At 44.6% G+C, this 15,782-nt stretch overlaps 1 protein-coding gene across 4 annotated transcripts in view; it reads left to right on the top strand.

Annotated features, from left to right (window-relative positions):
• ARHGEF12 (Rho guanine nucleotide exchange factor 12) overlaps nt 1-15,782 on the top strand; it is a 112,947-nt gene that overhangs the window by 12,867 nt on the left and 84,298 nt on the right. For 2 of the 4 annotated variants that reach the window (XM_075909526.2, XM_075909527.2), the window contains exon 1: nt 6,412-8,004. The exons of the other annotated variants lie outside the window; for them this stretch is intronic. In XM_075909526.2, the coding sequence (XP_075765641.2) occupies nt 7,904-8,004 (101 nt within the window). In that variant the 5' untranslated portion in view covers nt 6,412-7,903. Of the gene's footprint in view, nt 1-6,411; nt 8,005-15,782 lie in introns of those variants that run through there. 4 annotated transcript variants of the gene reach the window in all.

The following is a 15,782-nucleotide window of genomic DNA, read 5'->3' on the forward strand; positions in this document are numbered from 1 at the left end:
GAGCTGCATGGTGGTGATGGGTACCATTAGTTCCTTCTGAGGGTACGTCTAGACTACAGGCTTTTGTCGACAGAAGTTTTGTCGACAGATACTGTCGACAAAACTTCTGTCGACAAAGAGCGTCTACACTACATTCAGTTCTGTCGACAAAGCAAGCTGCTTTGTCGACATGGTAGTGTAGACGCAAAGGACCGTTTACATGCAATAACACCTTCTGTCGACAGAAACTCTGTCGACAGAAGGCGTTATGCCTCGTAAAATGAGGTTTACCAGCGTCGACAAAACTGCTGAGTTCTGTCGACGTTATGTCAACAGAACTCAGCGGTAGTGTAGACGCAGGTATAGTTTTGTCGACAAAAGTCCACTTTTGTCGACAAAACTCTGTAGTCTAGACACACCCTGACAGTTTTGTTTTGTTTTGCCCTTTGCCCCGGCTTAAACGGTTGTATGAGACACTTTTCTGTGTCACACATTGGTCTTCAAGATCAGTCTTTTTGGGTAACTTAGTTCTGGCTGGCCTGTGTAGATGGGGGGAAACTTCTCATTGGAAATTTGAGTTCAGAAACCAAATTCACGAATGTCGTCTTTAGGATTTACACTAGAGGTGTGAAAGTGTGACTGTGTGCATGGTTAACCAGTGAGTCTGGGCTCATCAGTTAACGTTCACGGTTACATGCGGGCTCCTGGTATGTCTGACCCCTTTCCTCTATGCCACCAGCACGGGAGGCAGGTGGAAGCTGATAAGTGTAGGGAGCTGGCTTAAAAGCTGGTTCCCCAAGTGCGCTGGCTCCCACGGAGCTGACTGCCACTCCATGTATAACTGCTGAAATTTTCAGTGGTTACACAGTTATTTCATTACATGCATTTTAACATCCCTAATTTACACCTTAACCAACCGTTTATCCCTGGTATATCTTAAAATGTTTTCAGATATTTTTTCCCTCTTCTGTGCCAGACTGTGGGGCCTAATGACTGCTTTCTGGAAGAAAAGTAATGGGGGGAAGGACGTTTTTCACTGGAAACTGAAGCAGGTGTGTGGCGAAACTGATGTGTTGTGAACTCCTTAAGATGCACTGAACAATGAGAGCTCTCATCTGCTGAAGCATCTGAGAGTGAATCAGAGCTTTCTGTATCCCAAAGATGATAACGACAGATCGTTTAACAGTGATCTGTAACTCTAAAATTGATGATCTGTTCCATAGTCTGCTGAGACACACGAGACGATGGGTTGTGGCTTTCTCTGTACACTCTCTGGTTTCTGCAACGGAAGTGGTTCTTGTGGGTGTTGATCAGATCTTAGACAGAGTGAATGTACAGTAAACTTGCGATAATCCGGCACCTTTAGAACCCAGGGGGTGCCGGATTATCAAATATGCCGGACTATTGGAAGGGGGGACGCTATGAGGCGCCTGGGGTGGAGTGGGGGGGGATGCGCCCCTTGGCACTGCAGGACCAACCCGGCAGCACCCCAGCTTCTTTGCCCCAGACTTCCCCAAGTCAGCCGCTGCTGAAATTGACCAGTTTCAGCAGCGGCTGAATCGGGGAAGCCGGGGGCAGAGCAGCACCAATTGTTCAGCACTTCCGGGTTCCAGATGGTGCCGGACCATCAGGAATGCCAGACCATTGGATGCCGGACCACTGGAGTTTTACTGTACTACCAACACTATCTTTTTATTTCCATTTTTGTTGACAGGTGGAATAAGGTAGACTTGGGATGCTGCTGAAAGAGTCTTTTATAGTCTTAGCTCTTTATAATTAGGTTTTCTTTAATTCTGTCATTCCGTGTTTCAATGAAGGCGTCAAAGACCACAGACTTGAGGAAGTAAACATTACTATCAGAGGCTTCTTTTATACCTGAGTATCTGGCTCACTTGCAGTGAGAAGCACCAACCTGTAGTCAGACGATGGGGCTAGAAACACCTAATTTCTGTTCCTAGCTCTAGCCTTGATTAGGTTTGGGATAAAGGTTGCCTCAACTTCTGTTTCCTCAATATCCCCGTTGAGAATGTGGATAATCTGTACTTGACAGAAGTGTGAGGTTTACTGTTGAGTGCTTTGAGCTCCTTTAAATGGTGCAGTATAAGTGTGCGGTTGTTATTTAACTCCTGTGTTAGTTCTTTGCCCAGGTTGGTTAAATTTGTATATTTGATCTTTAGGAGGAAGTCAGCTCACTGTTAGGGAAGCTACTGGATGAACAAAGCACTAACTTCTGACTTGAGGATGCAAGCATGTCAGTCTCCTTCAAAATATGGAAGGCTGAATTTAAAAATCCGTGTGATTTGCTTTAGGGATGTAATAGTGTAGTTGATTAACTGATAAGCAAAAGTTTATTGGTCAGTGCTATAGACTGCACATGTTCCCCCCCCCCCCCTCCAGTAAACTTTTTAGCAGGCTGTCCAGCAATCTGGCTCGCGCCGGGTCCAGGACCTACCCCTACCTTGGCTCCGCATTTGAAGTGCATTAGGAGCCAGGCGGGCAGGCAGCCCGGTTCAGTTCTGGCTCACGACACATCTGGGAGCTCAGCCCTCCCATCCCCTGGACAGGGGTTGCTGCCACCCTGCACTTCTGCCTCTGTCAGGACAGCATGGGCAGCCAGTCTGCAAGGGGAGCTGTTTTTTAAACTGGCTCCCCTCACGGACCAGCTCCTGCCTGGCACCCCAGATATAGAGGCAGCAGCGCAGAGTGGCAGGGGGCGCTTCAGGACTGGGGCTGGAGTGCACTGGCTGCCGGTCCCTCCCCCTGGGACTATAGAATAGTCGAGTAACTGATAAGAATTCATTGTTAATCGACTATTCATTTAACCAATATTTAACATCCCTAACTTGCTTTGGCCATTCACTGGTGGTGTTGCAGCCATGTATGTTATGACATACCTTTACAGCTGGGTTGTTTTTTTTCCAATAGATTTTACCAAGTTTTGGGCTCAGTGAAGGTATAACAATATTTTGTTTTTTATCTAGGGCCTTTTACACCAGCCCATCAAGTTTGTTAGATAGAAACTGACAGGATTTGGAATAGATGCCAGGAGTCTTGACTCCCCGTCCATCCGTCTGTTTTAAGCACTAAACTCCCTCCGTGGGAGTCTGAAATGCAGGTTGCAATTGGCTACAACTCCTTTTGCAATTGTGGGTTGTCGTAATGCCGGCTGGCAGGTGCCAAGGGAATGGTGAACCGTCAGTGTGCTCAGATCAGTGTTTGTTTTGACAGTTGGGAAAAGTCTTTCTGGAGGAGGCTCTCTGTTTCTCTCAGTTGTGTTGCAGTACTGTTAGGTCATTGTTGAAACAGATTCTGGATGGGTGGAAAATAACTATGCAACAGGTCTGTGTTGCAGGCAGTTTCCAATTTTGAGTGATGTTGTCTGGAATTCAGCCATTTTTGTCATTTATTGCTCCATAGCTGCCGGGAGGCTCTTTTGTCAAGGCTGCTTATTTACTCCACTGATGAAAAAGTCCGGGTGCTTGTGAAGCACTTTTAAAATCCTGCTCCACCTATTGCTGTTTGTATTAGGAGGAAACCACTCCTTCAGTTCTGCCCTGTGCTTCCTGAGAGATTAAACATTGTGAGTTTCTGGATCAGCTGTAGAGAATTTGCTGAGGATCACCCCATTGACTTAACTCCAGCCACACACTCTCTGGTGGGTGTCACTGGAAAACTTTCCCACCAAGTTGGGCTGTATTTTTAACTTTTTGAAAAGCTCTCTTCTGGAACACACTGCACTGTGTGGTTTTTTTATGTTTTTTTTTTTTTTTTAAACTTTAAATCAAGATGGAGGTCAGCCCAGATACAGCAGTCTGTCACGTGGGCAAGGAGGGAAATAATAGTAAAGGAACAAACAGGAAGTAAGTGTAGTCACAGAAGTACAGTGAAGTCTTGCAATGAGCGCTGAAGAGTCCCAACAGAGAGAATCTCCAGACAAAGCGTCATGTATTCACGGGCCTTTTCTTTGGAAGTCCCTGTCCCCAAATTGAGTGGCTCAGGACTTCGGAATGAAGAGCAGAAACCATTTGGTCAGTCTCCAGTGGTCTATAGATATGAAGGACTTGCTCAAATACTTGGGGCCTAGCAGTGTGTTACGTAGATCTTTTTTTTTTTTTTTTTTTCTTCAATTCCTTAATAACTGGTTTGGAGGTATGTTGTCATTCAGAGGTTTCTCCCCTGGTCTCTGTTCTTTCTCCAGTGGAGTGTGTAGAATCTCAGTAGCTGTATGAATATGAGACAGCAATAACCTAAATCTGTGGGCTGATCTCTTCCAGTGATGAGGACTCCACCAGGGCCCCAGGATCTGTTTGTCCGTGACAGTTAGCTCAGCTCAGACAAATGATAATGAGCAGGAACAAACTCCCACTGGCAAATACATTTCATCTTCTAGGGCTGCCCTTCCCCCTCCCTTCTCTTCCATTAGGTAGGGAGATGCTTGCTTTAGATTAAAGCACTTTTACTTATAACCAAGTGACTCCAACTTCCATTTTGCAGTTAGTCTGATTACATTATTCTATTTCAGAAGTCTGAACAGGAAATACAGCAGGGAAATTGCCCTATTGCAGGCTATTCATAAATTAATTAAAATGAATATTTCCTTTCTTCCTTGTCAATACTTTAGTGACTGATTGGTCTGGCTCTTGAACTGTTTGAGTTCCTGTATATGTGGAAATCTGTATTGTTTCAGTAACCTAGTCTATGAAGAATGTGTTTAGCTGTTTGCACATTACAGTGGCACACAACATTCTTCATCCTTTGAAGAGGTTTGATTGTGGGTAGCTTCCCTTGGTTGTGTAATGTGTACCTTTGGCACTCAGGGCAGTGTGGGAATCTGAGAGGTTTATTTGCTGGCATTTGGATAATGCCGCCATAGAGTGTCTGAAGAGTTGTGACTTCTAGCAAATGTACAGGTGTGTTTGACCTGCGGGATAGGAGCAGCCAGAGTCCTTGAGTGCTTTTCAGCAGGTTAGCTGAGTTTGTGTTTGGAGTATATGGGGTGGGGGGGAACTCCTATAGTTCACATCATACATGTAATTATCCAATATTAGTTGACAGATTATTTCAGTTATTGATTTAAACTTTGTTCAGTTGTTGAGGATTTGAGGACTGTTCCTCCTTCCAAGCTTAAAATAGGAAATAACTTGCAAAGGGGAGGAGGGAATGCATTTCTCAGCTAGTGAGCAAAGTTTAAAAATACAGATGAATCAGCCATCAGGAACTATTAAACTAAGGGCTTGTCTTCACAGGGAAATTAGCCAGGATAATTATACTGGCATAACTCCCTGTGTGCACACTCTTATTCTGGAATAAGCGTGTCTACAGAGGGAGTTAAAACAGTATAATTAGAGGTAGCACAGTAAAATATGCTAGTAAATTTCCCCATGCAGACAAGCCTCAACACCTCATTCCTCTCCTCTCCTCTGCCCCGCAACCTTGCTGCCTATCCCCCTCCTTGCTTGCTGTAGCATTATTTGTGTGCTAGGCATGTTAACTCTTTGTCACTGCTGTGGCAGAAAAGACTATTGACTATTAGCTTGGGGCAAAGGGGGAACCTTAAGTGTAGAAAACTGTTGTAATCACTGCAGCCTCAGGAGTGATGGAATAATCATATTAGTTCTTCTAATGCATCTGGATCATGATCCTAGACTGTCTACAAGGACTGGGAACTTGAAATGTCAACACTGGTGTGTTGTTCTTGTCCCATCCTGGGAACAAGATGGTGAATACGGCCACTCGTGTCCTTGGGGATGGAATTCTATTTTTAGTAGCTGGGAGCACAAATACAGGTATTGATGTCTTGGGGTGTAGTCTGTGCATTCTGAAGTTGGGAGTGTGAAGCGATGCACTAGTGATCTAACAGGAAGATTGTAATGATGACATTAGTGGAAATATTCCTGTTTATGGAGTCAAAATTCTGGTGCCTCTAAAGTTCTCCTGTATTGATCTGTTGGGGAGATTGGGAAAGGAGGGATTTCATAATAGATTGAGAAAATGTTGTTGTAAAAATCTTATGAGGAAAAAAATCAGACATTGTTTCTTTCTGATAATTGGCCCATAACGAGTGCTTGTCCAAGTTTATTTGCTTTGAAAGCATTTTTATTTATTTGCTGGAGAGCTTCTGATGCTGGCGGGTGCTATACTGAGGTACTGGACCTGAAAACCATGCCATTGTCTGCCTTCCTATCCCCTCTTTATTTGAGACAGGATTTTGGCTGCTGTTTGATAACTTGCTCTTGATGAAAGGGATTGGAGAACAGGGTAAACAGAAATTTTATACGTTCTACAATATTATACATAAATTTGTATAACATGCACTTTAAAATATGGAATACCTCTTTGAAATTGATTAAGGGAAAATATCAAGAAAGGAAATATGACCCCCTTTTTAAGAGGAGCTCTGCATATACCGCTGTCTTGCATCAGAAGCCATCCCAGGCAAGTGATCAAGTCAGCTGTGGTGCAGGAGGCAAATAGTTTTTGCTGTGTGCTTCTATGGGCATTGTGTTTTCTGTTGGTTTGTCACTGTCTTCATACAGTGTTTCAGCTCCTTTCTTTTCACTGAGTAATCAACTTCCATTTTTGTACCAAAACTTGAAGATGTTATCGTGGTCCTTAAGAAATCCCCAAGGAGCTGCCCTAAAGCAGCCTGCTGTGTGATTTGTAATCTTAGATGTGGTAGGCTAGTATTCTTGGGCACTTCACCAATTTCCCTCAGATACTCAAATTCTCTGCTTAAAATAATATCTATTAGTAGTAAGTTTTAAGCGCATTTATAGCTTTGACAGTTTCAGCCACAGCATGGGTACAACTTCAAGGTTTCCACTACATGAAAAGAAATGTCTTAGCACTGCAGGTTATGTTCAGTGTTAACACAGGCATGCATAAGAAAGAGACAGATGTAGCTCCATCTTTTAATGACTGGTTCTCTAGACTGTCTTGCAAATCTAATCCTAATAGCTATGTGCTCCTCTCAGTGGAGCTCAGAAGGTGGGTTTTACTGAGTAGAGCTAGTGGATTTGTCTGGTGAATCACTCAGGTGAATGATAAATAGGGTCCTTTTGTGAGTTCACAACTCAATGATGTAGTTTCTTCTCACCCTCCCCACTCACCTTGCAACTTTTCTCACTTTTGGGGTTCTTATTTAGTTCCCTTGTGAGAAGTTATTTCAGCTGTGTAGTGCTGATCCTGCATCTGATTGCTCGTCTCTCATTGTCCTTTTGGCCGTTTGGTGTTGTAGAGATGCTCTTTCATTGCATGTAATGAATCTTGAATCGGAGTCCTCATTGAAACACCTACGTACTCTGGGTTCTACACTAGGACCCTAAATACTGTCTTGAGGATATCTCTCCCTTGTGACCCATCTGGAACCTGGAGACTTCTAAATCTTTTCTTGTAATCCTCTACCCATCTTTACCATTCCGCTGAGACATTCTTCTTGGTTTTCCTCCCTCAGTCTGAACATTCTGAGAGTATTTTCTATATTCAGAGGTATAGCACTTGTCTTCTCTGAGGAGTCCTTGCTAAGGTAACTGTAGTGGGGTGGAATGGCCACCCACTGAGCTGGAGGCGGAGGAACCCCTCTGGGAGCCATTTTGGGCCCAGCCTAGCCCCGCCCCCTCACCTGACCAGAAGTCAAAGGGCGGGACTAGGACTATAAGAAGGCTGCCTGGGAGCTCAGTCAGGGCCCAGCCTCCGAGGGAGCCGGAGGCCGGTCCAGAGCTCCTGTCTGGGGAGGCTAAGACCTGGGCTAGGCCGTCCTCAGCCGCCTCCCTGGAGGCCCGCCAAGGCTTCCCTGCCGGGACTACTGAGGCCTTGCCACGCCAGCCAGCAGAGCAACCCGAGGACCCAGAGGACTGTCCCGAACCACTAGACCGGCTGGACCCCCAATGGGTACTGGAACGCCGGGGCCGGACGAGCCTGCGGGATGCTACAGAGCTCCGACCCCTTGACCCCTGGATTGGGCCGCCTGGACCCTGCTGGGACAACACCGACCTCGACTCCACGACGGGCCTGCAGGAGCTACAGGTACCAGGGAAGGGAGAGACGAGAAGTGGCCCAGGGGGTAGCCGGGCGGGGAGCCGCCCGCGGCCAGCAAGTTATGGGCCGGAGCCCTGCTGAGCCAGGCGCAGCCGCCCGGCTGCATTCAGGGCCCCTGGGCCGGGGTGCAGTGAGGTGGGTGGGCCTGCGCCCCCCCTGCCACCCTGAACCGGGTGACAGTCTCCCCCCTCACCGCGGCTGCCGACGCCCTCCCGGGCCTGCTCCGCAACGAGGGGCTCCAATGGGTGTGGGGTTAGCTGGGCCGCCCAACTTGAGGGCCTGGCCTAATAGACTATGTTTGGGGGCCCGCCCTGCTCAAGGGCACGGGTTTACCTACGGTGCGGCTGAGACCGACCGTGCGTCGGGCGGAACCCCTCAAAGGGGCTGGACTAGACTGGGTGCCAGGCCCTGACCTGTGCAATACTAGACTGACTATGACCCGGACCTGAAGGAAGGCCGGGAGAGACTCGCCTATTAATTTAAGGCGCAGTAACGCAGGGAGGCAGGCGCGTCTCCCGCTGCGCTGGGGGCTGAGGAGCCGCCTCCTGAGGGCCTACCGGCCTATCACAAACCCGTCAGTCCCCCGGAAGGGGAAAGCTTAGAGGCTATGGTTGTCACTGCCGGAGGGCAGTGACCTAAAAGGCGACGTGGCGACGAGAGCCACCCGCTACAGTAACCAAACTAATTTAAAACTGTGAGAGGAGTGATTAGAGAATTTGACGGAGAATTTGGTTCTGTTCCCACTTCAGCCTCTGACTTGAACTGTGATGTTGGGCATGTCGCTTCCCTTTTCTGTACTTCAGTTTCCCAATCTGTGAAGTGGAGCTAGAAACTTACTTTTTAGAAATTGTTTGAGATCCTTTGAAAGGCCAGGAAAGTGTCAAGTAGTAAGCTTTAAACATTATGCTTCTACTTAACTCGCTCTATAAATTGTCTACTGTAAATTTGCTCAGGTTTCTGTTAGGAGGAGGCCTCTATCTTGAATTTCTTCAGCCTGATTGACTAATACTATGTACTACAATGATTTTCAAATGCATAGATTATTGCTAATTTGTTAAGCAAAGCATTGGTTGTTCTTCCTGAAAAGCATGTTGAAAGTGGCTGATCTGCAGAGCCTTATAGCCTAAAAGTTGCTTTCTCCATAGTGTGGATTATGAGTGCAACTTTCTTAAAGGGATATCTTGGGGGCCGTGTGAGGGGATGGCACAGAGGACACATTAGCCCCACATTTCACTCTGCGCTTAAAATCTGCGTAACTGTACAAGTAGCATAAAGGAAGTGACTGAAAGGTGGTGGAACAAGTGTGTTGGATGACAGCTGCAATGCTGACAGCTTTTGTGTGTCTTTACGGTATGAAGCCATCTTTGGAGGATAGCTCGTTGCAGTGCTTTGAGGACAAAGGCATGTAGACATATGAAGCAAAACTAAGAGTATAAGTTACAAACAGGAGAGCAGTGCCTTTTTTGTAATGAAAAATACAGTTTTGAATGCAGTATTCAGACTTCTTTTGTTGAAAAAACTCTCTTGCTTCTTATGTAGCTGTGAAAAATGAAAATTTAGTGAACCAAGAACTCCTCTATTTTCTGATAATCAAATAATATTTAACAAAAAGGAGCGGGAATCAGTCTCTAATATTTATTTTGATTGTTGCATAATTATGTCATCTCTTCGTACTTAAAAGCCTACTAGCTCTCAGGTATTTCAGGAAGATCGAATTGGTCTTGTGGACTATATGCAGTTGCTTAGCATGTGTATTATACTAGATCATCCTGCATCCTGAGTTACTTTTTTGCGCGCGCGTGTGTGTGTGTGTGTGTGTGTGTGTGTTTGTGGGGTTGTTTTTTTTTGTTTAAGATGGGAAAACAGGCTTCATTGGAGGCCTGTTAACCTTGTCAGTAACTTGCACCCAGAATAGTTCATATAAAGGACACTGATTTGTTGGACATTGTTGCAAGAGCTGCTATTAATAGGCTACTTTTTAGCAACCTGAGTACTAAAATTAAGTAATAATTTAAAAAAGACTAGGGCATAGACCTGGTTTGATAAAGAAACTTTATTCCATTCTTCTCGTGGTAAGGGAATTACAGGTGTGTCAATCCTCAGTCCTATGTGATCTAACTCAAGAAGTTGGGTCATAAATATGAATATTTTATTCATTAATGAGTTTACCATGCAATAACATTCTAGTCTTCAGACTTTTTTTGTACATTTAAACAATATTTTCTAGTGTTCCACATAGGGATGTAAGCGACTGGTCAGCTACCTGATAAGCATAAGCTTATCCGATAGTCGAGTACTCACTCAACTAGTCGCTTTCCGCCCCTCCCCTCGCTGCCTCTATCAGAGAGACAGAAGACAGTGCTGGGGGGAGCCAGCTTAAAAGCCGGTTCCCCCAGCATCGTCTCTGCAGGGGCAGAGGAGGCAGAGGCGTCCCAGCTGCGCCTCTCCCTTTGAAAGGTACAAGAGCCACGGGCAGTTCTTGTACCTTTCAAAGGGAGAGGCGCAGCAGGATTGCAAGCGCCCCCCTTATTGACTAATTCCATCCACTGCTTGATTAGTTGACTTTGAAATTTAACATCCCTAGTTCCACAGAGTTATTTAAAAAATGTGTAGTTTTTTTGTTTTCTTTATCCTAGCCACTTTGAAGTTCTCAGTCTTCCACATCTGTAACTTACATTTTTCTTTCTTAAGAAATTGCTGACTTCTTGAATACTGGTATCTCTACAAGCATATGGTGTGATAAGTGACACTGTTTGCAAGTTAAAAGCTCTGCATGAGCTTTAATGATACAAATGTAAGCTGCAATTCCAAATGGTGTTAGAGAAAAAGACCTTTAGATGGGCTTTTGCAAAAACATTGTTACTTTGGCAATCTTGGAATCTTAATCATTTACTGAGCTGGAGATTTTCTAGCAGACATAACACTTTCAAATCAAATACTTGACTCCTGTTTCAGCTCTAGTTCAGTATCTTGCTGCTGAGCAAATAAGTGCTGTTATATTTCCTCCATATTTTAAAATGAGCTAATTAGGATAATTATCTAGCAGTGGTGACTTGTTACCAAATAGAGTTCTGTTGTTAGCAGCCCCAATAGTCATAGTGTGTGTTTTTTAAAAGGCTGGAATGGACTATTACACCATCTATGCTTATATCCTGTATATCGGAAGTAATTAAATTTTTCCAGTTACCCCTATATGGAGCCCAGTAGCTTGTCTTTGACTGAAACATAACTTGTATTCTGCTGAAACAGATGTTCCAGAAAATCATCCAGTCTTGATCAAAAGGCATTGAGAGATGGCAAATCACCCACTTCCTTTGGGATTTTGTTCCTGTGGGTTCTCTCGCTCAAGGTTTCTAATTTTGAATTTCTGACTGCAGCTTCTAGCCCCTGCTTCTTATTCTTTGTTAAAGAGCCCTTTCATACCTAATATTGTCTCCCTGTGAAGGTCCTTATACACTGTAATTAAGACAGTTCATAGTTGTCTTTATATGTAAAGCTAAAGAGGTTGGATTCTTGAATTATCTCATTGTTGTGCACTTTCTACAGTCCTCAGATAACATTTTGGGTTATTTTCTGCACCTTCTCACATTTTTTCAAAGTTCTTTTTAAAATCTAAAATTGGATGTGGTATTCCAGTGTATGTCTTGCCAGTGCCATATAAAAGAGTATCATCAGCTCCCTGCTCCATGGATCACCTTTTTGTCACATCACAAGTTCAAATTTAGCTGCTTGTCTGCTATAACCCTAAGCCCATTTCAGAGTTGCTGCATTTCCCACATCGTGTGGGTATGGCCTGCATTTCTTGTTCCCAGGTTGCAATTGACTGGATTAAAATGCACTTTGGTTAGAATGGGCCTGGTTACTAAGTGATGCAGATTGCTTTGCATGACTGTCCTGTCTTCCTCGTTATTTATTACTCCAATTGTCTGTGTCAATTGCAAATATCAGCAGTGATTTGATGAATGAGACTCTGCCCTAAGTTTTGTTTTGTTTTGTGTTTGTTTTGTTTTTCTTTTCCTCTTTCTCTTAATAGTGACCTTGCAGTACAGATAGCAATTCTCTCCTTTTTTTGTGAAACTGGACAAATGGACAAGTGAAAGCTTAGTTGAAGCAGCAGGGTCTGGCATTAGGTATAAACTTAATGTGGCCTTGAGGAAATCCCCTATGTTGTGCATACTTTTTTGGGGTCAGGGGATAGTTTCATCCAGCTGTGACTGAGACTTGGGTGTTCCTTAAGTACTGGCTTGATTGGAGGATGTGTGCTGAGCCAGTGGCATGGAAGCCGAAAAGGCTTGGCACCATGCTGACTCAAGCCTTACATGCTGCAGTATTGGTGAAAATCCAGCAGAAAGTTGTAAAAGGTAAGCTAGAGGCATTAGTGAACAGAAATGGAACTCTCTGTTGCTGCCCTGCAGTTTTTTGCTCACATGTGGACTCCATTCCTTGGGGATCTCTTCACATCCGCTGTGTGGAGCTCTGGGAAGCTGCTCTTTTCCCATGCTTGACTCCTTACTGGGCTAAAGGTCTGTGAATTCCGCATAAATATTTACCATATCCCATCCTAACCAGCAGAGCGCTGCTAACGCTGTTTCTTAGCAAAACAAGCAGAGTTCTGCTGCTTGTTTGCAGGGTTCATGTCTCGTGAGTGCTTGAGCAGGCAAGCATATCATCAAAAGTAAAGGATGCGATGGGAGAAACCAGGGCCAAAATGAAAGTTATTGGATATAGTCCACTCCTCCCTTTGTATGTTTGTTCTGTGGAGAATGGGTACTGGTCCACAGATGCCGCTGATCCCATGCTTTAGAAATAGATGTGTAACTGCAAGAAAGAAACACAAAAGGAAAATAGAATTTGACTAACCTACAAGGCTTATATAATCTATGTTCTCTATAAGCTGTGTGGCTACTTGAGAGATTCTAATGCCACCCAGCTAACTAGCAGGGGATCCACAGGTAGTGGGTTTTTTTTGTGTCTGTCTTCTGGTGGTGCACATTTCCCCATGCCATGGTGCACGTAACATTTTATTCCACATCTGAATAGAAGAGCCCTTTCATACCTAACATTGGAATGGGCTTATAAGCAATGTCTACTTTGAGATTTAGGGAAGAGGGTTTCTTATTTTTAAGAGAAAAGCATCCCTTTTCCCTCATTCTGTCCCTCCTTTCCTTCACTTCCTTGGGGGGAGGGGGAGAGGGAGGCTAGAAACATTAGGAGATGAACAGTAGAGAATAACCTTGTATAGGTTGCAAACATGGACTAAATGATATAATAAATCAGAGCCATTTCTAATTCCTTTTATCACTCAGCTGCACCAGCCAACTTTGGCATCGTGGGCTGTTGAATGAGATTTTTGTGTGGTTAGGAGGTTTAATTTGGTACAGAGGCACCAGTGGATGGAGATATTGGAGGGCAGGTTGTTAGATAAGATGAGCGGTCTATGAATGTTCATTTTTGGATCCCTTCATTTTACACCATATCCTGGTATCTTCATAAGTCCTTTGTGAAAAGAACACTCTGGGTCCTTTGCTCTCCCAAGAGTTTTTAATCACTTTATCTTCTGATCTATAACAATACATTAGCTTTCATTGCAAGCTGTGGGTAGTTTTGCCAGTGTCAGCCAGAAGTAAAGCTGTCAGCTACTCCGTATCTCTAAAACAAAAACAATCACAATAACAATCAAGCCAGATAATGCTAGTCTTCCCCTCAGAAACATTAGCTCTGACTTTGCCCTTTCCCGCAGTGAGTAAGTAGTAGAGGGACCTCATGTCATGTACAGAAGGTCATTAAATTTGGTCTGTTTTAGATGGGGTGGGAATTGGTTTAAAAAATTGCTACTTGGCGTGAACAGACACTGAACAGTGTGGTTCTGGCAATCTATATTTCAGAATGTGTTAAACACATTTGGTCTGATTGTTTCGTACGCTGAGGCCTGGCAGTGTAAAATAAGCCTTAGTGTAATTGAGAATCAGGCATGTTGAATTTTGAGTTCTAAGAATTGCATGCATCATCTCTCTATCCTGTGTTCAAATCCCCTGGAAGCTTCCATCTCTTCCTGTGACCGACACTTTTTTTGCCAATTCTCATGCTTCCGTCACTTTTCCTGAGCAGGACAACTGAGCTTCATAGAACTTCTTCAAATAAAGAGGGTTTTTCTGGGTTTCAGTTTTCATGGACTACAGGCTATGATGTGTAGTTTTGAAGCATTTAGAATTCATGGTTCAGACTGAAAATACAATTCAGTATTTTCCTGGGTCCTGGTACCATCATGAGACTTTTGATTTGTGGGGTCTGAAAATATAACCATTGAGTTGTAAAATGTTGCTATTTCTACAAGTTCAGAATAAGAGTTGTTCATTAATCTCACACGTATGATGTAAAATATTTTCCATAACTATTTAAGAAAACGTAAATATTCTCCCTGAGTGAATGGGCGAGTAGAGCTTTGTAAGGTTGTAATAATGCTTCTCGGCGGTGTTGTACTTTCATTGGATCGCAAACACATTTTGAACCTCAAATATCCCTCAAGTGCATACCCCCATTTTAAAGCTAGGCTATCAAAGGTGCACAAATCATTTGGCCAAAATTGCACAGAGGGAAAATCGATCCAGGAATAGATCTTGAATTTTTCCTGTCAAGGTGGTTAAACACTGGAGTAAATTGCCTAGGGAGGTTGTAGAATCTCCATCACTGGAGATATTTAAGAGCAGGTTAGGTAGACCCCTGTCAGGGATGATCTAGACCAGTGTTTCTCAACCAGTGGTACAAGTCCCTTTAGGGTTACTCGAGAGAAGTCTGAGGGAAGGGGTATGTCAATACAACTGAAATTTGGAAAAAACTGATTTTTTTAAAAGTTTTCTAGCACTTACATTTTTGGGTGTAGAGTACAAAATTAAATTGCCCACCCAGCTACGATTAAGTTGTTTAAACAAATGTGTTGCAATGGTAGAAAAAATGTTCTGTGTCTGAAAACTGTAGGTACTGGGGGTACTTCTAAAGTTTTTTTTAAAAAGGGGGTACTTTATTAAAAAAGGTTGAGAACACTGATGTAGACAGAGCTTGGCCCTGCTGTGAGGGCAGGGGACTGGACTTGATGATCTCTCGAGGTCCCTTTCAGTTCTAGTGTTCTATGATTCTCACTTGCCATTTCATGCTCCAGCTGCTAGACCACACTGATTCTCCTACTCCGGGCCAGCGTTTCTCAATGCGTTCCACAGACCAACTCAGAGAGCTGCTACCAGGCTGCTCCAGTATGTTTACTTACCGGTAGGGTTGCCAGGTGTCCAGTATTGTACCGGACAGTCTGGTATTTGCGCTCTCTGTACGGTAAAAAAAATCAGCCAATACTGGACACATGCAATGTCCAGTATTTTCTGTTTTTTTCCATTTGCGCACCAGACGGAAGCCTGGCATGGGCAAAGGACCGGCTGGGAGTCCCAGCTGGAAGGTGGGGCTGCGATTGCTGCCAGGAACCCTCAGTTGGTTGAGTGTGAGGAGGAGGGGAAGCCTCTTCCTCGCTTGCGCATCACGGGAGCCTGCGTGGGACAGGCAGCGCCCCGGGATCTGCAAGTGCCTGGGTCAGTCCTGCTCCCCGCCGGCCGATTCTCCCCCACTTCCCCCTCTGATCTTCCCCGGCCAGCCCCCCTGCACCGCCCCCCAGCTCTGCTTCCTGCAGGCCCGTTCCTCTTCCTGATCTCCCCTGGCCAGCGCTGTTGCACTTCCGCCCCCTCCCCCCCCCGGCCAGCTCTGCTTTCTGCCCCCCCTTCCTC

Source organism: Pelodiscus sinensis, chromosome 25 (assembly GCF_052426305.1).
Source record: "Pelodiscus sinensis isolate ZL-2025 chromosome 25, ASM5242630v1, whole genome shotgun sequence".
In the NCBI taxonomy this organism is placed as follows: Eukaryota; Metazoa; Chordata; order Testudines; family Trionychidae; genus Pelodiscus; species Pelodiscus sinensis.